Source organism: Equus przewalskii, chromosome 18 (genome assembly GCF_037783145.1).
Source record: "Equus przewalskii isolate Varuska chromosome 18, EquPr2, whole genome shotgun sequence".
In the NCBI taxonomy this organism is placed as follows: domain Eukaryota; kingdom Metazoa; phylum Chordata; class Mammalia; order Perissodactyla; family Equidae; genus Equus; species Equus przewalskii.
Window position 1 is genome coordinate 55,588,251 of NC_091848.1, and position 23,836 is coordinate 55,612,086.

General features: G+C 41.0%; 1 protein-coding gene and 1 long non-coding RNA gene across 2 annotated transcripts in view; one reads left to right on the forward strand and one right to left on the reverse strand.

The window, feature by feature from the left end:
• CEP97 (centrosomal protein 97) overlaps positions 1-13,096 on the reverse strand; it is a 29,278-nt gene extending 16,182 nt beyond the window's left edge. Inside the window, exons 1-6 of the mRNA XM_008540716.2 lie at positions 12,956-13,096; positions 11,062-11,204; positions 9,975-10,133; positions 8,913-9,014; positions 7,261-7,374; positions 6,534-6,700 (exon numbers count right to left, since the gene is read on the reverse strand). Coding sequence (XP_008538938.1) covers positions 6,534-6,700; positions 7,261-7,374; positions 8,913-9,014; positions 9,975-10,133; positions 11,062-11,204; positions 12,956-12,998 — 728 coding nt within the window. The 5' untranslated portion in view covers positions 12,999-13,096. The remainder of the gene's footprint in view (positions 1-6,533; positions 6,701-7,260; positions 7,375-8,912; positions 9,015-9,974; positions 10,134-11,061; positions 11,205-12,955) is intronic.
• LOC139076922 (uncharacterized) lies at positions 11,508-20,268 on the forward strand. Its single transcript, XR_011528976.1, has 2 exons — positions 11,508-11,622; positions 19,944-20,268. It is a non-coding gene; the product is annotated as an uncharacterized lncRNA (long non-coding RNA).
• The last annotated feature ends 3,568 nt before the right edge of the window (positions 20,269-23,836 follow it).

Consider the following 23,836-nt stretch of genomic DNA (forward strand, 5'->3'; position numbering starts at 1 on the left):
GACATTCTTCAGAGAAACAGAACAAAGAATCCTAAAATTTCTATAAAACAACAAAAGACCCTGAATAGCCAAAGCAATCACGAGAAAAAAGAACAAAGTTGGAGGTATCACACTCCCTGACTTCAAAACATACTACAAAGCTATAGTAATCAAAACAGTATAGTACTGGCACAAAAACAGACACAGATCAATGGAACAGAACTGAAAGCCCAGAGAAAAAAACCACACATCTATGGATAGCTAATCTTTGACAAAGGAGGCAAGAACATACAATGAGGAAAGGAAAGTCTCTTCAAGAAATGGTGTTGGGAAAACTGGACAGCCACAAGCAAAAGAATGAAATTTGACCACTATCTTACACTATAAACAAAAATCAACTCAAAATGGATTAGAGACTTGAATGTAAGACCTGAAACCATAGAAGAAACTCCTCAAAGAAAATATAGGCAGTACGCTCTTCAACATCAGTCTCAGTAGTATCTCTTTGAATACCATGTCTACTCAGGCAAGGGAAACGAAAGAAAAAATAAACAAATGTGACTACACTGAACTAAAAAGCTTCTGCAAGGCAAAGGAAACCAGGAACAAAACAAAAAGACAACCCACCAACTGGGAGAAAATATTGGCAAATTATATATCTGTCAATGGGTTAACTTCCAAAATATATAAAGAACTCATACAACTCAACAACAAAAAAACAAACAACTCAATCAAAAAATGGGCAGAGGATATGAACAGATATTTTTCCAAAGAAGACAGACAGATGGGTAACAGGCACATGAAAAGATGTTCAACATCACTAATCATCATGGAAATGCAAATCAAAACTACAATGAGCTATGACCTCACACCCGTTAGAATGGCTATAATTAGCAAGACAAAAAAATAACAAGTGTCCAAGAGGACGTGGAGAAAAGGGAACCCTCATACAGTGCTGGTGGGAATACAAACTGGTGCAGCCACTATGGAAAACAGTCTGGAGATTTCTCAAAAAAATTAAAAATAGAAATACCACATGATCCAGCTGTTCCACTTCTGGGTATTTATCCACAGAACATGAAATCAGTAATTCAAAAAGATTTATGCACTCCTATGTTCACTGCAGCATTATTTACAAAAGCCAAGACTTAGAAGCAACCCAAGTGCCCATCAACAGAAGAATGGATAAAGAAGATGTGAGATATACATATATACACACACACACAGACATACACACACACACACACAAATGGAATACTACTCAGCCACAAATAAAAAAGACAAAATTGTGCCATTTGTGACAACACTGATGGACCTTGAGGGTATTATGCTAAGTGAAATAAGTCAGACAGAGAAAGACAAATACCATATGATTTCACTCATATGCAGAAGATAAACAAAACACATAGATAAGGAGAACAGATTGGTGGTTACCAGAAAGGAAGGAGGTGGAGGGATGGGCAAAAGGGATAAAGAAGTATGTACATATGCTGATGGATAAAAACTAAACTATTGGTGGTGAACACGATGCAGTCTATACAGAAACTGAAATATAATAATGTACACGTGAAATGTACACAATATTATAAGCCAATATGACCTCAATTAAATAATTTTTTCAAAACTGGAAAATAAAGCATAAGAATTAAATATTATTAATTCTGTCTTTCCTATACAAACCACACCAGTGAGTAACCAAATAGTTACTTGACAGATGTATTCCTAGCTAATAAAAAAATGAATGACAGAATAAAAATTTCACCATTTTCCAACTCTCAATGAATTAATGGATTTAGGCATTAATCATTAATACCTACTAATAAGAGACAACCAGACACTGTGTGCCTCTCAATAGAACACACAAAGTAATCCTCCCTCCACAAAAAATCCTGATCAAACCTTCACATCCAGCTACCAATTTACAGGAAATATAAAAGAGAGAGGAGCATGTCAAAGAACACGGACGTAATCAGCAAAATAAGCTCAGTGGGAAACTCTATAGGACAAATAATCTGATTTCTTCAACAACGACCAAAAAAAGAGAAAAGAAAGCAAATAAAATAAGAAGGGAGGAAGCTATAGGTAAAAGAGATTTAAATGCATCATCTTGGACATCCAGCCAACTGCAGCCCCACGTGACATCTCACTCACTACCAGCACATGAAACTTGAGTGAGAGCCACCCGTTGGGACAGCCAACCCCTGGAGCTCGCAGTATCAATAAGACACTGAATGGGGCCAGCCCAGTGGCGCAGCAGTTAAGTTCGCACGTTCCGCTTTATGGCAGCCTGGGGTTCGCGGGTTTGGATCCCAGCGCAGACATGGCACCGCTTGGCAAAAGCCATGCTGTGGTAGGCGTCCCACATATAAAGTAGAGGAAGAATGGCACGGATGTTAGCTCAGGGCCAGTCTTCCTCAGCAAAAAGAGGAGGATGGGCAGCAGATGTTAGCTCAGGGCTAATCCTCCTCAAAAAGAAAAAAAAGACACTGAAAAAGAGAGCAAGACATCAACCAATCACAATGTATGGCCTTATTTGGATCCTATTTCCGAAGAAACCATTAAAAGTCTGCATTTATGAGGACTATTGGAAATAGAAGCACTGAATTAATACCTGATATTATTAAGGAATTATTGTTAAATTTTTTGAGACGTGATAATAGTACTGTAGTTATTTCTTTAAGATCCCTTATTTTTTAGTTATGTACTGAAATATTCACAGATGAACTTATGCATAATCTGAGATTTTCTTCAAAAGAATACAGGAGGGGCAGCCCAGTGGCACATTGGTTAAGTTCACACGTTCCGTTTTTCAGTGGCCTAGGGTTCGCCAGTTCAGATCCCAGGTGCAGACATGGCACCACTTGGCAAAAGCCACGCTGTGGAAGGCATCCCATGTATAAAGTGGAGGAAGATGGGCATGGATGTTAGCTCAGGCCCAGTTTTCCTCAGCAAAACGAGGATTGGCAGTAGTTAGCTCAGGGCTAATCTTCCTCAAAAAAAAAAAATAATAATACAGGAGAAGGGAGAGTGGGTGAAGGCACAGACGAGAGCAAGGTTGGCCATGAGTTGAAAAGGTTGAGTTGGATGATGGATTTATGGGAAGTCATTATACTACTCAGTTTATTTTTGCATATATGTTTGAATTTTTTTAATTAACATGCCATTGCCTCAATTTTACCATCCTCCAATCTGCCCCTCAACCTGAAGTTGAGGGTGGATCATTTTGGGATACTTTGTTTCTCTGTTTTTATAACATTAACTCAGCATTGCAAACAGTTTGAAAAATCCCTTCCAATTCACAACCAATTTCTTGGACCTTCACACTATGGTATCCACATCGGTCTAAAATTGAATAAGGCTGCTATGAACATGCTTGTACATTTTTTTTGGTAGACATAAGCACCCATTCCTGTAGGGTATATACCAGAAGTCAAGTTGCTGGGTCACGGGTATTTGTATGTACAACTTCAATAAATACTGCCAGTTTTTCAAAGTAGTTGCACCATTTACACTCCTAGAACAGTGTATGAGAGTTCCCATTGCTCCACATACTCACCAACACTAGTATTGGCCATCCTTTTACTTTTCTAAATAGATTTTTATTTATTTATTTATTTTTATTTTTATGAGGAAGATTAGCCCTGAGCTAACATCTGTTGCCAATCTTCCTCTTCTTGCTTGAGGAAGATTGTTGCTGAGTGAACATCTTTGCCCGTCTTCCTCTATTTTATGTGGGACACTGCCACAGCGTGGCTGGACAAGTGGTGATAGGTCCGCGCCCGAGATTTGAACCTGCGAACCCCCGGCTGCTGAAGCAGAGCGCGTGAACTTAACCACTAGCCACCAGGGCGGCCCCCATCCTCTTAATTTTAGCTACTCTGGTGGGAGCTAGTTGATTTCAAGGCTCCTTAATGACCAGGACAAAAATAAGGTTTCTGACCTATCAAAAAAGTCAGTATGGTGGTTATCTCTAGTGGGAAGGGAAGTTATGAGAGGAAGGCAAGGGAGATCTCTGGAGGCTGGTAACGTTCTATCCTTATTGTCAGTGGTGACTATATGGGTATTTTTAAATATTATTTTTTAACTATATCTGAATTATGCTACACTTTGCAAGTTTTTTAAGCGTAGGGGGAAAAAGAATCTGTCTGAGAAAGGGCTGCTATTCTGCTACCCTCCCACCTCCTCCCTCCTCGGGCCCTTCTTTAGTGGAGGACCACCCCACGGGGAGGATGCTGCCCCACCTCCTCCCTCCTCGGGCCCTTCTTTAGCGGAGGAGCACCCCCCAGGAAGGATGCTGCCCCACCTCCTCCCTCCTCGGGCCCTTCTTTAGCGGAGGACCACCCCCCAGGAAGGATGCTGCCCCACCTCCTCCCTCCTCGGGCCCTTCTTTAGCGGAGGACCACCCCACGGGGAGGATGCTGCCCCACCTCCTCCCTCCTCGGGCCCTTCTTTAGCGGAGGACCACCCCCCAGGAAGGATGCTGCCCCACCTCCTCCCTCCTCGGGCCCTTCTTTAGTGGAGGAGCACCCCACGGGGAGGAGACTGTCCCAAGGGAAAGCCTATTCTTCGTTACCTCCTCAAGTCTGTGAAATTAAACATGTGCAAAACATTATAGAGAAAGTTCAAAGAAAATTCCAATTCATCTTAAAGTGACTTGGATTAAACCATTTCCACAGTGTAGAAACATAACCTTTGCATTATTATTCATCTAGTGAACAAGCATTTTCTGCTTTTTAACGCTTGCTTTAGTTTCTACAAAACTCTTCAATCCCTAGTCCCTATCCTTAAGTGATACTGGCAATGATCATTTATTAAGCACCTACCATCCAACTAGTATGATGCTATGTACGTTATCCTTAATCCTCATAGCATCCTTGAGAGCTAGGCAGTATTATCCACATTTTACAGATGAGAAAACTAAGGCTCAGAGAAGCTAAAGAACTTGCCCAGGCCACACAGCTAATGGGTGGCAGGGAAAGATGTGAAGCCTTCTCTTGTCTCTCCTGACCAGGTCTCATCTCTCTTCCCAGGTTTCTCTTTACACCAAACCCTCACCTCTGCCCATCTCACCATGTTGCCAGCCCTACTGCCATAGGAAAACCCAACAACATATTTCTTTCTCTTACAGAAAAGAGCCAGAGAAGATAATCCAAGTAAACTCACATCCAGCTTTAGCACTATCCATAGTGTGAAACAAGATAAGGTTTCTGAGTACACAGCAACTCTCATTGCAGGACAAAGGAAAAGCCCCATGCTTCTGCAGGCAAACTAGACCTGACACACGTCCCTCACCCAGAGCACCTCCCCATGTAGCACGTGGCTGCCATTCCTCGCTGCCCCACGCCCTATTCAGCAGCTAGAAGAAACAGCAGGGAGAAAGAAAAGGAAAAGCCAGTCAGTAATCTACACTCATCCTCCCACCAGAAAGCCCTCAAATGACCCTAGCAGTCTTGATCACAGAAGGACAAAAATGGTGAGGAAGAACGTGTGTGTCAAGTCCATGAGAGCATGAAGGCATGCACTGAGAGGAGGGAGTGAAATGAGGCCTAGTGAAGAGAATACAGTCCTCTCAATTCTCACTCTCTCCTCTAACTCACCCCTCTTGGCCACAGCCTAGTCCTTGCCTCCTCTAAAGCTCTGATACCACTGATCCCAGGCCAGCGTCCAGAGGACCCCGTCACGCAGGGGTCCCTGTTCGAAGCTGCAGAAACCGTCAGTGATCTAGATATGGGAGACTTTCCACTCCTGCTGCTTCACAGGGAGGAGAAGGGAAGGACCAGGCAGCACAGCTGCTCCCAGCTCCAAAGTGGGACTCTGCATGTGTTTTCCCAGAGTCACTGTTAGAAAGGGGAGTGGATCCTAAGGTATTATTAATCCTGCCCTCACATATATGGTGGATCATAAGCTTTTGTGGGATTGATCTGAGACCCTACACAGCATCCATAACGTGGTTTCTATATAGAAGCACTCTAAGTCCCAAACAACTAATTAAGCAAACAACTTTCAGAAATCAAAATGTTATCTTTTGGGCACTAAGTTAAATTCACTAGCCCCAACCTCTGGGGCTGATGTTTCTTTCTTTTTTTTTTTTTAAAGACTGGCACCTGAGCTCACATCTGTTGCCAATATTCTTTTTCTTCTTCTTCTTCTTTTTCTTCTTCTCCCCAAAGCCCCCCAGTACATAGTTGTATATTTTAGTTGTGGGTCCTTCTAGTTGTGGCATGTGGGATGCTGCCTCAGCATGGGCTGATGAGCGGTGCCATGTCCACACCCAGGATCTGAACAAGCACAACCCTGGGCCGCCGAAGCGGAGTGTGTGAACTTAACCACTCAGCCACGGGGCTGGCCCCCCTGATGTTTATTTCTTATCCTTTTTTAGAAAGGATAGAAAATCCTAAATGACCAGCACATAATCTGCTATATAATTACACTAATGATTCTAATTTCTAAATGCACATTTTAAGAAATATTCAGTTTATTAATATGTAGTAAGCTAGAAATGGTCTTTTCAGTAACTTCCAGGATAAATGTGATGTTAAAGAAGTCATGTTCACCTTTCCTTCTGAGAGATCACATATCCATCTAGGACTCTGAGGTTCAAGCACCAGCTGACGATGTACGGCCGATAGTCAAACCCTGGAATGGAAGGCGTTGCCATCACACAAGGATTGTTCATGATCGACAACTGTTCCAATTCAGTTAAGGATGCCAAAAAAGAGATCTGGAACAAAGGACATCTTTGTTGAATGAAATGGACTACCCAGTGTCAAGCACAGGGCTTCCGCTGATTACACATCTTTGGCAGTTTGAGAATGTAACAATTTCCCTCTTGTTCTGAAAGGCGACAAGTAACACTCTTATATTATCCACTGACTTCCAAAATTCCAACAGTATGGCCATCTGTCCTTGCTGCACCAAGTCCCTTAGAAAGTACCAGCCCTGTTTCCCAGCACAGAGAACCCTATTTTGAAATCATAATAGCAGCCAGAGAAATGTGCACAGCGTGCCTTATTAACCCCTTTAATGCAGATGTCCCTCTACCACCAATCACTTCCAAATGGAATGATAATTGCAGCATTACAGATTAATTAAGCCTTAACGAACCCCTGGCATTTAGAATAAATGGAAGGAAAAACAATGATCATCTAGAGCCAAGTCTTTCATCTTGATGGCAGTTTCTTCCAAGACGCTCACTGTCCACAAGCGAGCTCACAGCTTTCTCCTGCATCTCCTCTGGACTTCCCAGTTTCCTGAATCCCACAGAATACCCTCAAATTTTACCTCATTTAAGTCCCGAACTTCATTTTCCGCCAAAGAAAGTATAGCCAGACTCCTGGGTAGATAAGCAGGTGCCATTCTCAGAGAGGTGATGATGTTCCCATGTAAAAGCAGGGTCTTGAAAGTAAAAACAGGAGGAATTACAAATGAAAAGATTACAAATAAATTGGTCTATTTTGACCAAACCAAAAGGGTGTGTACAAAAACAAAGGGATCTATTTTATCTTCTCATCGCACACAAATCAGAGACTGTTAATGCTAAAAGGGTCCTAGGGGGTCTTCTGGTCCAACTTTCTCTTTTTACGTCCACATTCTAAGCTCGAGAAAGTTTAAAGACTTGTCCAAAAACACGACTGGTGTAGCAACTAGCATTTTGTGTCTTAAGTTACTAAAACTGGAGCAATATCCAACATACTTGTTCATTTCTTTTTAAAACATCAAAATAGAGGGTGAGAAAAGTGAAAGAAAACATTCATTAAAACAATCACATATAAAGCAAATTCTCCAAAAGAGAGAGAGAGAACCCACAACCTATAATCTGCAACTGTATTCTCTTGGAAACTAAAAGCTTGAGGAAGGTAGAATGTGCCACCTGCAGATGAAGCAGACTCAAATTAAGTCAGCAACAATGAAGAATACATCAAAGACTCGACACTCAGGACTCTAAGATAATCTTGCCTCCGTTCCAGGAAAAAAAGAAAACATCTTTAGTTTATTTGAATTCTCTTAGTATCTGGCTACATGAAATTGTTTAGAATAATTGTTGCTAAAAATGGTTTCTGCTAAAGATGTGTGAAAAGTTGAGATAATAATACTGTTTCCAAGGCTTAATGAGTTCATCTGATGCTAATAATATCCAATGAAGCAAAAATATGGACAAACCCTACATATGGTGTTTTGTTTTGGTGAGGAAGATTGGCAACATATGTTAGCTCAGGGCCAATCTTCCTTTTTTTGTTTGAGGAAGATTGTTGCTGAGCTAACATCTGTGCCAATCTTCCTCTATTTTATATGTGGGATGCTGTCACAGCATGGCTTGATGAGAGGTGTAGGTCTGCACCCAGGATCCGAACCCATGAACCCCAACCCGTAAAGTGGAGCAGGCAAACTTAACCACTGTACCACTGGGCCGGCCCTCCTACGTAAGTTTTTTGAAGCTGTGATTCCAACTGTTACTTATTTGGTTGCGTGACGCATTCTGCTCCATAAACAGTGCTATATGCTACAGGTTTATTTTCTAAATTAAAGTGAAGTTAATTCTAATAATCTAGTAATACCTATTACCGAAAAAACAGCAATCCTGAGTGTCAAAAAAACAGACTCAAGTTCAGGAATGATTACCCTCAACCTCACCAACATGTTCTGTTCTATATAACTAAAGCTGCTGGCCTTGGCTGGTTGGGCGTGAAGGGAATTTCATCATGTTCAGAAAACGGTAAATAAGAATTAACCTAAAGTACAATGACTAGTTTTAGTTAAAATAAATCAGTTATAGAAACTAACAACAAAATATTCCATACTTAATTTCTGGTATTCTAATAGAATTTTTATCATAACAAACACAACCTGTTCTTCTTATACAGCAGGCCAATCAAATCACTTTCTCTTGGTATTTTAGTATAAAATTCCAGAAACGCTATAGTCAGAAAACACACCTTCAGTGATAGCAGTTTAGACAGGTCACCTATTTGGGGTATGCTATTGTCCGATAAATCAAGGTGCTGTAGAGCTGCGCAGCTATTGATCTGTTCCATGGCCTATCACAAGAAAAGCATCACATTAGTCCATGCATACAAAATCAAAAAATGAAATTCTTCCCTCGTTCTTTGTAGCCGAGCCTCCTGCCTCCTCTGCTTATTACTAGAAGCAGAGGTGCAGGGCCCAGCAAGAGAAAGAGGGAGCAGTGTTAACAGAATTTGGTAAACTGTTATGTAGCAAGCTTCCACCTTCATTATCCCTCTAAGAGTAGAGGATCATATCATCTTATACTTACAGCTTGAAGAAACCTTAGTGAGGACACATGACAGTTGGTATAGCATAGAGTTAATAGTTAAGAGTGGAGCCAAACTGCCTGGATTCAAATACCAGCTCTGGAACTTCCTAGCTGTGTGACCTTAGGCAAGTTAATTAACTTCTCTGTACTTCAGTTTCTTCATCTATATAATTGGCATAATGACTATACCTACCTCATAGGCAGTCAGGAGACTGAATGAGTTAATACAGTTAAGGTGCTTAGAGTAGTGCCTAGCTAAACTAACTATTCAATCCAGTCCCCTCATCTAGCATATCCAAAAATAAGACAGATAATTACTAAAGTACCCAAAATTATAGAGCTACTGAGCGGTGGAAGCAGGACTAGAATCCAGATCTCTTGACTTTTAAAGCAGCATATTGTCCACCGTACCATTAAACATCTACTTAAAGCGTAATTCAGCACGCTACAGTTGCCCTCCTAACATTGCAGTCTACGTTTTTAAGTATAACATAGATTCTCTGTTCACATCTGAAAGAATATTGCACTGCATTATGGGTTTCAAAATGAGATTTTTTTCAGGATACATTAACTGAAATTATCCCTGAGGAGTGGGGGGCAAGTACTTTTACTTTTTATCCTACTTATTTCTATACTGCTCGAATTTCTTTTTTACAGAGAATACTTTCCTAAATTAAAAAAAAAAGCTAATTACTATAAAAAAAAAGAAAGAGAAACAATTCACCTTGAGATTATTTCCTGCCAAATTGAGCCACTCCAAATGCACGAGCTCCTTCAGCCCCTCCACGTAGCCAATGCTATTGTGAGGCAAATTCAGCACCCGGAGCTGGGTGAGCTTGGCCACACCCATCATCCGCACCAGCCGATTATTCGCCACTGACAACTGTGGGAAGGAAACATATTCTTAGGAATAAAATGTATGTATTCCTTTCACATTAGGGTGGTTCAAAAGATTTGTTTATATGGCCACACATTCCCAAATAGACAAACCCAATTTGTACCTTTCAATATATTGTCTAAATATTCTACAGTGTAACTATTAGTTTGTTGCTGTTCCTAAGCAACGGAAAATACAGAACAAGGTCAGCAATCAGACCTCCTCCAACCACTAAAGAGAAAAAATTTTTTCTTTTTTTAAAGATTGGCACCTGAGCTAACAACTGTTGCCAATCTTTTTTTTTTTTTCCTGCTTTTTCTCCCCAAATCCCCCCAGTATATAGTTGTATATTTTAGTTGTGGGTCCTTCCAGTTGTGGTATGTGGGACGCCGCCTCAACGTGGCCTGATGAGCGGTGCCATGTCTGCGCCCAGGATCCAAACCGGTGAAACCTTGGGCAGCCCAAGTGGAGCGTGTGAACTTGAACTTAAACACTTAGCCACGGGGCCGGCCCCAAGAAAACATTTTTAACTCAGCAACTAGTTGAGAATGTAACCTCCACAAAATAGGGTGCTTACACTGTCTCAGTCAAAACCTAGAACAGGGCCAGACACACAAAAAGGGCCCAGTCAGTATTTGCTGAATGAATGAATGAATGAACGCTACTCTCATCCTGAGGTAAAAGGTTATCTTAACAACACAATATTTTACCAACATAAAATGTTTTCTTTTTTAACAAATGCTGCTTCTTCTAGTCTACTCCAAATGTAGCATATATGTGTTCATCTTCAGGAGAAACTGTCATGTAAAAATTTAAGGGAACATTTACTGCTTTCCAGGCCTGTAGTTACTTTTTGTTAGGTTATTTTATTGTTTTATGTTGTATAATAATAAACTTTTCCTATATAACTATTTCCCCAGATAGCAATACCTACCTGTATTAATCGTCTGCATTTCTCAAGATTTTCCAATTTAATAATCTGATTTTTATCCAGAATCAAAGTATGAATATCAGCTTCACAAGGTAAGTTTGGACTTAATTTCTGTAGCCCCTGTCCTGACCAATTGACCACTGACCCTTGAAAAGAGAGAGAAAAATGTTAGAAAATGCAAATATGACAGCCCTGAGCCTAGGGACAGAATTATACTCATAAAATCTCTATAAATTTAGAGTAAGAAAACACTAAAGCATAATGAATATCAAGATTTTAAAACTAAAGCAATCAAGCTGTAAATGACCACAGACTGAAATTACTCACTTTCCCTCAGAAATATCAAATTACATCTAGATTTGTGATATTCTACTCAAGTTTCTATGATGCAATACTTTGGAATTCTTCACATTTAAATATGAACTATTACTTCCATGTTTGGTGCCTAAGTAAATAAACAAAATAAATAAATAAATAAAATCTTTTGATGGAGATCAACCTGCCTAGAACCCAACTACCAGAACATCCTAAAGTACCCAAACTATTTTGAAAATCAAAGCTCAGGTAATTTATCTACAAAATGGGAATAATATACCTAATAATTAAATTGATGTGGGGATGAAAAGAGAACTATGAATAGCATTCAACAAAGTAATTTAGTATAACAGACGTTTAAATCCTGGCTCCGTCAGTTAACCACTGTACTATCTTGGGCAAGTATTGATCTCTTTTGGGCTCACTTTTCTACTCGGTAAAATGGGGATGATAATAATACCTGCTTTATAATGTTTTACAGAGATGAGATAATGTAAAAAAAAAAAAAACCACTCAGAACATCCTCTGGCTCATATAAAAAGTGCTCTTTAAGTGTAAACTGCTATAATTGTCAGTAAATTACCTTGGTGGGCTAGGGGTGTGGAGTTTAGGAGAGCTGATTCAGAGGGGGGCGGGGCCAGAGAAACTGCCGATTTCAAATTTATACCCACATTAAGATTACTCTGGGAAATAATCATGTGAGATTGCTCTTCAAAAGGGTTTCAACGTTCCACTATGATTTCTAGTATTGGGGAGTCCTGGGGTTCTCCGAGAATTTGGTGAAAGATGTGTAGTGTCCCGGAAAAATGCATAGCCTCTGCACACACTTCCAAGGGGTCGACAGATCTCTTAGAACCATCGATGCTCCGCCTCCCAAGAAGTTACAGCCCCCAGATAACGAGCCCCTGACCTAAGCCCGACCCGGAGGCCGCGCCGAGCCCGGAGCTGTAACCCAAACAAAGGAGCGCGGCTCACGCCCGGCGGCTCCGGCCACAGAAGCACCACACCCCGCGCTCGGCTGGGCGCGACCAAACCCGATCCCAGAACCCCGTCCGCTGAACGAAGGGTGGAGAACTGCGGGCTCCGGGTCACCCCCGATTTTATCACTGCCACCAGACACTTCCAAGAATGAGTTCAACGTCAGTCTAGGGAGCTGTGCTCAAGGTTTCCTGAACGTTCTAGGAACCGAAGGGAAAGGGGGACGCGTAAAGCGAGAGAGGGAGATCTTGCAATTTTCACTTGGGCCCCCAGAACTCAAACTAAACATCCAAAGAGGGTCACCCCAGCCCGAAACCCACCACCCAGGCAGCCTGAGGAGCGCGGGAGCCGGGATGCCTGATCGCGCGAAGGCCCCTGGGGGCTGTAGTCCCCCGCTCGGCCCTCGCCACGACGCCGGAAAGCTAGGCAGGGCCGAGAGACTACAATTCCCAGAGGGCAGCGCGCCCCCACACCACCCACAGCCCCGCATCAAAAGAACTGGTCCAGAACTGCACCCCTAAGCCCAGGCTTCTCTCCATCAGGCAAATATTTAATTCAGTTCCATGTAGTAAACCTTCGGACTCACAGGTGGGGATCGCCTTACCATCTCCAGGAGGCAAAGCTGCGTCGACGCGCGCCACCGCCATACTTCCCGCTTGCTAATAATACCAAGCAACCGTCCTCCAGCGGCTCTGTGGAGCTTGTAGTCGGGAGGAGGGAGCGCAAACTACAGCTCCCAGGATGCACCGCACGCAGACGGCCCAATCGGCTGCCTACGCCTAATGACGAAAACCCCGGTTAGACTCAGAGCTGCAGTGAGTTAGGAGCTCGGGCGAGCTCCCTTATTTCACTGATGAGCAAACTGTTACTAGAGGATCATTTCACTCCCTTTTCTAGGTGTTTGTGAAATTTGACACTTTTACCATGGGGATGATTATAAGTTCACTACTTAATGCAGACCGAATCCGAAAGCTCATTGCTAGAAATCTCCGTGGGGGCTGCCCCTTCTTTTGACAATTCTGAATCCGTTGAAAGTTTTGCCCTCAGCTATAGGAATGACTAGGGCGATCTGGTTGAGATAGTCAAAATGGATGTATTTCATTTGAAAATTTAGTTAAAGCATCCTGGGATAGAAGCTTTTCTATTTGTAAGTAGTTGTTCTTGAATAGTTAACAGAACTTTAGACCTGGGAGTGTATTTACTAAGTATAAACCTGGAATTTTTCCAAGGAGTATACAAAAGAATTTTACACGATAGTCTCCAAACTCAAGAATTACACTGCCGAATTGGAGAGTAGGCTCACACTTTTTATGTAACTATGAACTCAATAAAGTTTTAGGGAATGGAGAAAAAAATGGAAACTATAATCTTCACAGAAGACTTGAAGGAGAAAGTAAAACAGAGCTAGGACTTAAAAGATGGGTAGACTGTAAACAGTTCAGAAGTAGAAGATGAAAAGACATTAGCAGAGGCTGCAGGTGGGGGCAGGTGGGAATGAAGCTATGCTCACGGGAAGTAAGAAATTAACCAGATAGCACCACAGAATGTACAAAAGGAGCTTCCAGGTTCCACTACCGGCTCCTCCAGTTCCGCTTGCAACCTTTATTCTAAATTCTCCTCTTTGTGAAACAGCAATGTCCAAAATCTCTGATAGTTTCTTTTTGGGAAAATCCAGGAACTCATACTTCTAGATTTGCAGGAACTTGATTCTGTGAGCATTCCCTCTTTCCTGGGTTCTCCTCCTCTCTGACTACATTTCCTCACTTTTTTTTTTTTTACTCTATTTCCCACTGTTTTAGTCTGAAAACATTTCCTAGTTCTGAAGAGGGAATTAAAACTAGGAGTTTTTTTCTCCTAACCAAGAGACCCCTTGCCTAGAAAGCACAGTCTTGCTGTATAGGTGTAAGAACAAAACAAGCCTGAATCCTGCCTGCCTGGAACGGCTGGTGAGGATGGAGGAATCCCCAGCTCAGGGAGGGGGAAAGCGTTTACAGCTCTCTCCAATTTAGCGGGGTAATGTCTTGGGAGGGGGATCCTGGAAGCCCAGAGGGTACTTGAGGAGCACAGATTCTTGTAAATTTACAGCAATAGCAGAACCAGAGTTTTGTCTGGTTCATCTGACCTGGGATCCTGAGGAAAGGGCCAAAGAATTCCTTTGATGTGGTTAACTAAGTATAGTCACGGCTCCTAAAGAGAGTGGCCAGATATTCAAGGGCCCAGTCCCACGTGCCCAAGTGAACCAGAACCCTTTAAAATCACACCGCAGAAATTCTTTTGTGCTTTGGATACAGCTTTTACATCTAAAATCAGATTGCTAGGCCCTGGTGGCCTGGTGGTTAAGTTCAGCTCAATCCACTTTGGTGGCCTGGGTTCAGATCCTGGGCATGGACCTACACCATCATCTGTTAGCAGCCATGCTGTGGTAGCATCCCACATAAAAAAGAAACAAAGAGGAAGATTGGCAACAGGTGCTAGCTCAGGGCAAATCTTCCTCAGGAAAAAAAATTAAAATTAAATTGCTACATTCTAACTAAATTGCCTCAACTTGTATACATGTTAAACTCTGCAAGCTCCAATCAATTTGGAGGATTCTACTGACCAAGACTGTGAACCTCTCAACGAGGTTGCACTATTTGGCAGGCCCAGGCCCCACAAACAAGATTTTCCTTCCTATCAGTTCAGTGTACCTGATCTCTGCAATAGCTGATGGCCCGACTCCTCTCCCCCATCTCTAGTTCATCTGCCCACTGCTGCTGGCATGATCTAAGTAAAACAACACCTCTCATGTGTTAATTCCCTCCTCAAAGCCTTGCCCCTTGAAATTCAACTTTCAAAGGCGGCCATAATCTAGCCTCACCCTACTTCCCACCATTCATTCCACTGCTTTTCATTTGGTGTTTTTGAGTGAGGGACTGACAAAATGAAACTGGTGTTTTAGAAAAGTTAAATTGCTCGTATAACAAGGATGAACTGAAAAGTAGAATGGGGGAGGAAGAGACTGTTGTAATAGTGGATGGTAACCTTTACCAGAGCGGTTTCAGGAGGATATTATATCCAAGTTTAGATAACAGAGTTAAGAGACTAGGTAGATGGGGAACTGGACAGCATCTGTGGGTGGTGCAATTGACCTTGACAAAACAAAGAGGTTTTCTAATTGGCATGAGAACTTAGATTTGAAAGAAGTTAGTATAATAATTCTTATAATAAGTAAGTCTTAAAGTTTTAAAACTAAGAAGTTAATATAAAGAATTTTGACACAATATATTTCAAAAATGTGCCCTTTTTTTTTACAATAAAAAACCTTTATTTACATGAAAGGTGCATAAAACTAAATGTTTTCTTCTCTGGTTAGTATTCATTGGTAGATTCTCATGGTCCTGCTCCCTTATCTATGACCTATGACATGGAAGGAGAGACGGCCACTATGAAATATCTATTCATGGGTTATCTAGAAGCCCCAAATGAGCAATAATTTTCCTTATCATTATTACCTCTTGCTATGTGCTAGGCTTTGTGACAACTACTTTACACATCTTTGCTCTAATTTTCACAAAATCCATGCAAGTAGATCCCAAGAGCTTATTGTTTCCAGATAAAATACAGGACACTCTGTTAAATTAGAATTTCAGACAAAAAAAAGAAAAACTTTTTCATATAAATATGTCCCAAATATTGCATGTATATATTGTAATATATATACTAATACATATTAGTATATATTTAGAATATATACTATAATATATGCTCATTTTTGGCAACCCAACAAGAGGTACATCATTTATCCAAGGACAGAATTTTGAATCCATGTGCAACCACATATTAGCTTTTCTGACAATTTAATTTGAAATTCTATTGCTGCACATTTTATTTCTCTGGTTGTATTAACAAATTTAGTAATTTTGCAAACTACGAGTATGTATATTCTTAAGACTATATATATGTATTTTTCAGGTTTTTGTGTTCAAAAAAGAAATTCTGGAAGGAAACTATTAGCTGTGGTTACCTGAAGGGAGGCTGTCTTAGTTCAGGCTGCTCTAACAAAATACCATAGATTGGGTGGCTTAAACCATGAACATTTATTCTCCTAGTTCTGGAGGCTGAGAAGGCCAAAATCAAGATCCAGGCAGATTTGGTGTGTGGTGAGGGCCCTTTCCTGGCTGGAGACAGGCCCCTTCTTGCTATATCCTCACATGGCCAAGTGAGGGGTCATCTCTCTTGTCTCCTTTCTAAGGACATGAATGTCATGCCTGAGGGCTCCACCCTTGTGACCTGATTACCTCCCAAAGGCCTCCCCTCCAAGCATTATCACAATGAGGATGGGGGCTTCCACATCCCAATTTGGGTAGAGGGAGGAAGGGCCAGAAACGTTCAGTCCATAGCAGAAAAAGAAAGGGAAGTAAATTGATGGAGGACAGGATTGGGGAGAAAATTTTCACTGACCACATTTATGTAATTTTTTAAAGTCATAGGAATGTATTGCCTATTCAAAATATCACATTTTATAAGAATATGAAATAAAAAGCAGTTGTGCCATGACGACAACAGACAAAAAATTATGACTACAGTGTCTCTGGCTAACAAAAAGGCTCGAGGGAAACGAGGAGCCTGAAGTGCATGAGAATGAGGAGAACCCACGAGAGGAGGAATACCCGTGAACAGCTACGTTCCAATGAGACAGGGAGGGGTGATGTTGCTTTGCCACTCACTAACTACCACATCTGGTTAATGGGAAGATGTCTGAGGTAAAAGTTGGTTTTTTTAAAGCATGTTGCAATAAAGTAAGTATGCTATGATCCAGGTTTTTAAAAACAATTATATATGGAGACAATTATGGAAAATTTCAACAAACTCTGAAACATGGAGACCTGGAACACAGAGGTCTTTGGCATGCTGAAGGAGTGCCTGGGCTCCAAAGCCAGACCAGGGAGGAGTCCCAGTGCTGACACTTACCAGCTGCATGATCTCACACTTGTAATTTAAACTCTGTGCTCTGCCCTCTGAGAAATGGCCATAATAATTCCCAATCCACATCACCACTTGGATAATTCGATCAATTACATCATGTTAGGAACCCAAAAGAGTGTCTAGCATGTGGCAAACACTCAATAAAAGCTAGTGATTTTTTATTATTGCTAAGCTGGCACTGTCCAACAGAAATATGTGAGCCTCATATATAATTTTAAGTTTTCTAGTAGCCATATTTTAAAAAAAGAAAGATTAAATTTTTAATAATTTTATTTGACCCAATATACTTAAAATAATAGCACTTCAACATGTAAACAATATGAAAAGTATTAATGAGCTATTTTATGTTCTTTTTTTTGCTGAGGAAGATTCACCCTGAGCTAACATCCATGCCGATCTTCCTCTATTTTTTTAGTATGTGGGCTGCCAGCACAGCATGGCCACTAACAGACCAGTGTAGGTCCATGCCAGGCAACCAAATCCAGGCCCCCAAAGCAGAGTGTGCTGAACTTAACCACTAGGCCACTGGGGCTGGCCCCTTACGTTCTTGTTTTTAACTAAGTCTTAGAAATCCAGTGTATATTTTACACTTACAGCATATCTCAAAGAGGACTAGCTCATTAGTACCAGTAGCCACATGTGGCCAGTAGCTACCATATTAGACAACGGAGCTCTAACGGTAGGATTATCAAAACTTTCACCATGCATTTGTCATATTGTTATCTTGAACGTTTTTTAAAATCATATATTGCTTTTACAATCAGAAAACAATAAGAATGAAAGGTCGATTGAATTATGCTTTTATTACTTTAATAGGTGTTACACACATGATAATAAAAACCAAACAGTGCAAAAGGCTCTACACGGATAGTTTCACGTGTTTTGTCTGTGCACTTGTCTAGAAGGCGTGCTGCAGCTCTTTCAGATTATCAAAGTGGTCTGTAAATCAAATAGAAGTTTAGAACTAAAGTTAGAAAATTTCAACAAGAAAATTCTACAGAAATATATGAATGAAGGGGCTGACTACTCTGCCTTCTTATAAGGGGATTCTAGCTGGGCTTCTGCCCAGAAATTAGTGGTGAGCAAATAGGAAGCTCTCTCAGGCAGAGGAAAACCAAACAGGTTCGGGGAACCAGTGACGGACATCACCACCCCTCAGGATGCAAAGGGCTGGCCCTCTGTTCTCCAAAGCAACAGGATTTCAGGAGGGTGGACAGAATAGTCTGAAAAGCGTCAACCCTAAAAAGCATGCAATGCCAGGGCCAAAATAATGAATATAGAAGAGACAGCCATCTTAAGATGAGATACTAAAATTTTTATTGTATTTTTCCCCTAGATATCAGCTAGTATCTGAGAAAAAGAAGAGGCTACTTTATGTAGATATTCTCTGGCAGGGGTTGGCAAACAATGGCACGTGGGCTGAATCCAGCCTGTCACCTGCTTTTGTGCAATCCACAGCTAATCATGGTTTTCACATTTTAAATGGCTGGAAAGAGGCTGGCTCCGTGGCCGAGTGGTTAAGTTCCTGCACTCCGCTTTGGTGGCCCAGTGTTTCGCTGGTTCAGATCCTGGGCACAGACATGGCACCGCTCATCAGGCCATGCTGAGGTGGCATCCCACACGCCACAACTAGAAGGACCCACAACTAAAAAAATATATAACTATGTACTGGGGGGATTTGGGGAGAAAAAGCAGAAAAAAAAAAGATGGGCAACAGTTGTTAGCTCAGGTGCCAATCTTAAAAAAAAAAATGGCTGGAAAAAGTCAAAAGAATAATATTTCATGATACACGAAACTATATGAAATACAAATTTCAGTGTCCACAAATAAAATTTTATTGGAATATAGCCATACTTGTTTACCTATTGTCCATGGCTGTTTTTACAACAGAGTATGACCAAGACAATGTGTGGCACTCTTATGACTTTCACAGTGCTGCTACACACTACAAATCACAGTGACATACCCGCAACTTGACAGCATTTTGAGTGCCAGGTATACCACCATACTGTGCATATTATTTTTTTATTACAGCATATACTTATCGCATCAAGACAAAGAAAAAAGTGGTCTTAAAATATCCCATCTTTAAGGTGAAATGAAGTGTGGATTATTTTACCATCAAATTAGATGGCAAAGCATTATGTTCATTATGCAACAAAACTATACCTGCGCTAAAGGAATACATTTGTCGACATTACCAGACCGAGCAGTTGTCACAATCCTTCCAAATCACAGAAAACAGCCAGAAAGGTTAGAAAAATTAAATAGAATATCTCATCATAGCAGAATTTCTTCACACACAAATTTCTTCACACAAAAAATGAGGCTGCAACCAGATTCCAAGGGCTCATCTGACAGCCAATCAAGGAAAGGCGATCACTCATGGTGTGCTAACTAAATGTCTGATTGCAGCAGCTGAAGAAATGGACCCAGAAAAAAGAAATGGTGTTGTTTAAGACCATAGCCTTAGGGGAGAACAGCTGCTTAAGGTGTTGAGGACACTGGGAACAACATCAAAGGTCAATTTAACTTATTTAGTGGAGGCAAACTATTTTGAACGGCTTCCTTGGCTCTTAATGTGTTGACAGGTGTTACTGACACTCATTTGTTCCCATTTATTCCAGGAGTCAATGTGGGAAGTGACTGAAGAATTAGCCTCTATGAATAGGCAGCATGAAACAGGTGAGAACTTTTAAAGAAGTTGAGAAAATGCTAATTCAAACACCTGAAGTGGAATCTGCTCTGCTGAATTACAACTCATGATGTAAAGAGAAAAAGGCTTAGTTTGACAGATTTACACCTGTGAAAATGTAAGGTGTTTAAAGCCTATGGTTACAACATCACCGTGTTATCAATGAACAGGTACTTTGTGGAAGACACGTGAATCAACCATGTTATTGAGCTAGCAGTGTCAACAATAAACTTCATTTGCTCCCGTGGACTAACCATCATCAGTCCCTGAATTTTTGTCAGAAATAGCAGCTGAATATTCTGACTTGCCCTATCTCACAGCATTTGATGACTTACCAGTGATAACATTTTATTGTGATTATTATTTTTTAGCTCAGGGCCAAGACTGAAATTTTTCTAAATGAGAAGAATCGCCCTTAACCACTTTTATGGAACACTGAGTGGATGGCTTTAGAATTCATTTTTGCTAATTTTCTAATTTTCATCATTTGATGTTGCTTCTTAATGAACTCAATGTAAAATTACAAAACAGTACTTAGATGCAAGTTTATTCTGTGGTCATTTTGACAATAACTAACACTAGTTGATTCACAAGTGAAAACATAAAGGAAGGTCTCCATTCTCACACAAATTTGGGGGGTTATATTTTTTAGCTTAAATTATGGTTTTAGCAGTATTTGAGAGACCTCAATGCAAATACAAAGGAAATTTCTGTTTCAAGACCCATTTAACTGTGCTTTGAGGAGCTTTCACTTACCTTTCAATTGGAAATTATTAATCTGACATGCTAAAAGGAAGATATCGAGAGTAATCTATTATAACTCTATAATTGCCTTACAAGAGATTAATATGCTCAATTTAAATCATATCCCCTTGGATTGATATCTGTATTGGGCAATATTTATCTGGGTGAAAAGACATTTTTCAGAGATAAAATCTATAAAAATCTCATTGCAAATCAGGATTAACACATGAACATTCACAATGGACTTTGATGATAGGGAATAGCTTTGAACCCTAATTAAGAGAAATGTTAGGGGCTGGCCCAGTGGTGCAGCGGTTAGTTAAGCGCACACGTTCCACTTCTCGGTGGCCTGGGGTTCGCCGTGCCGGTTCAGATCCCGGGTGCGGACATGGTGTCACTTGGCACACCATGCTGCGTCCCACATATAAAGTAGAGGAACATGGGCATGGATGTTAACTCAGGGGCAGTCTTCCTCAGCAAAAAGAGGAGGATTGGCAGCAGTTAGCTCAGGGATAATCTTCCTCAAAAAAAAAAAAAAAAGAGAGAAATGTAATCCTCCACCACCCCAAAAAAGAATTTCATTCTTCTGTTTAGTAGACCTGTCTTACAAAAACTTGTACTCCATATTATTATTTTAAATTTCATCAAGGAAAATGTTGTGGAAATTGGTTTTCTCTCTTGTTATATAAATATCTATATAATACACTCAATTTTGTCTCTTAGCCCACAAAGCCTAAAATATTTAGTATCTGGCCCTTCACAGAGAAAGTCTACAGACCTCTGTTCCAGGGGAAGTAAAATCTGAGTAGAAGGGAGGAAAGATTTCCAGCCAAGGAAGACAGCTTGGGCGCAAGAGTGAGAACCAGCGGAATATGTGAAAACAATAAGCAGTTATTACGCCCTGAATCATAAAAACACCGGGCTTCAGCTCCTCTCCCTTTGTGAGCCAATCAGTAATACCAGTTCCTTCCAGAAGGTGGCTCCCTTTAGTTTTCCAAAATTTTATTATGAAAAATTTCCAACACACAGAAAATTTGAAAGAATTTTACAGTGAACACTCATAAACCCAACACCTTGATCCTCTTATTAACATTTCGTGGTGTTTGTTTTATCGCATCTCTCTCCATCGAGCCCTCCATCCACCTTGTTTTCTGATGTACCAGTAGACTTCCCCCTACATACTTCAGCAGGTATTTCATTAACTAGTGCTCAGTATTTATTTACAGTTTTCTTTCAAGTAGAATTTACTTACAGTGAAATGCTCAAATCTTCAATGAACATTCCCTGAGTTTTGACAAACTGGATAATTAACCCAAACCCTTAGATATAGAACATTACTATTAACACAAAGTTCCCTCACCCCCTTCCCATTGAACCCTCCCCCAACCCAGAAGCACCCAGTGTTCCGATTTTTTTCCACCGTAGTTAGTTTTGCATGGTGTAGAACTTGACATGCACAGAATCCCACAGCATGTACTTTCTTCCGTAAGGCTTCATTCCCTTATCACGGTGTTTGGCGACTCATGCTGATGTGTAAACCAACGGTTCACTCCATTTTCCTTCTGAGTAATCCAGTGCTTATGTCACAGTTTGCTGACACAGTCACCTTTTGATGGGGCACCTAGACTGTTTCCTCTATTTACTTTAAATAAACCTGCTATATATATATTCTTGTATAAAGTTTTTTTTGCTTTAATAATTTTTTTAATTACAAAATAATACAGGTGGTGCTTACTATTCCTGTTTTTCAGGAGTGAATTGTGGCACTTAAACCTTTCAATCCCAAAGCACATTATAACTGTTTGAAACTTTTTGTCACAGAAAAGTAGTTAAAAGAGTACATAACACTATAGAGACTATTTTGATTAACTCTCCCATCCAACACCCACCTTCAACTATTATCCACTCCTGGTCGATCATTTTTTCATCCATGTCTTATTCACTAGCCCCTCCCTCAGATTACTTTAAGGCAAATCCAAGCCATCATGCTATTTCAACTGTAAATATTTAGTATGTATCTTGAAATTTTAGAACTCTTTTTTTGATTAAACATAATCATAGTACAATTATAACACCTAACAGATTAATAATACATTTTAATATCATCAAAAATCCAATCAGTATTCAAATTACCCCTATGTCTTGTCCAACTTGTTTGTTCGAATCAGGCAAATAAGACCCATATGTTGCAATTGGTGGAGGAGGCTCTTAAATTTCTTTTAATCTATAGGCAGAGCCAGCTTCAAGGTGTGCAACCAGTGCAGTCAAACAGGGCCCCTTGCTCAGGAGCACCCATACTTGGGGGGTAACGCTCTGCAGTCGCTATCTTGAAAGTCTTAATAACTGTATCTTTGAAGTTGTTTTTAAGTGAAGTACAATGGGGCAACAGAGCTGTGCCTGAGGGTTGGCATCTCAGCTCTCTGTGGGGCCCACTTCCTACTGCCTCCTCATTTTCTAGCGACAGGGTCTAGAGGGCCGCTGTTTCTACAGTCCCATGACTCAGGCCTCCCCGTCTCCCTACCCTCTTTCCAAAGCTGGCCGCACCATCGTGCATTCCGCAAGCATCTTGTCGGCCCACCTCCATCCAGGATCCAGATAGGTAACATATCCCAGGAGACTGACCAGTCACTCTTGGTTGGGCCAGGAGGATAGTGGACGGAGATGGCTGACTTGACTTTCCTGCCCCTCGGAGGGAGAGCATGTTGATGTTGGGCCTGGCATGTTCAAGCACACGGTTGAGTCACAGGGTGGGCCCCTGGGTACCTGTGAGGGGCTGCATCAGCCCCCAGCGAATATCCTTGCCCAACGGAGCATGACATTAAGCAATTGAAGAAAACACCATGAAAGGTCAAGATATAGATTGCAGAAGAAAGGAAATAACTCAACATTTTAGTACTTTTTTTTTTTTTGAGGAAGATTAGCCCTGAGCTAACTACTGCCAGTCCTCCTCTTTTTTGCTGAGGAAGCCTGGCCTTGAGCTAACATCTGTGCCCATCTTCCTCTATATATGGGACGCCTACCACCGCATGGGTTGCCAATCGGTGCTGTGTCTGCATCCGGGATCCGAACCAGTGAACCGCA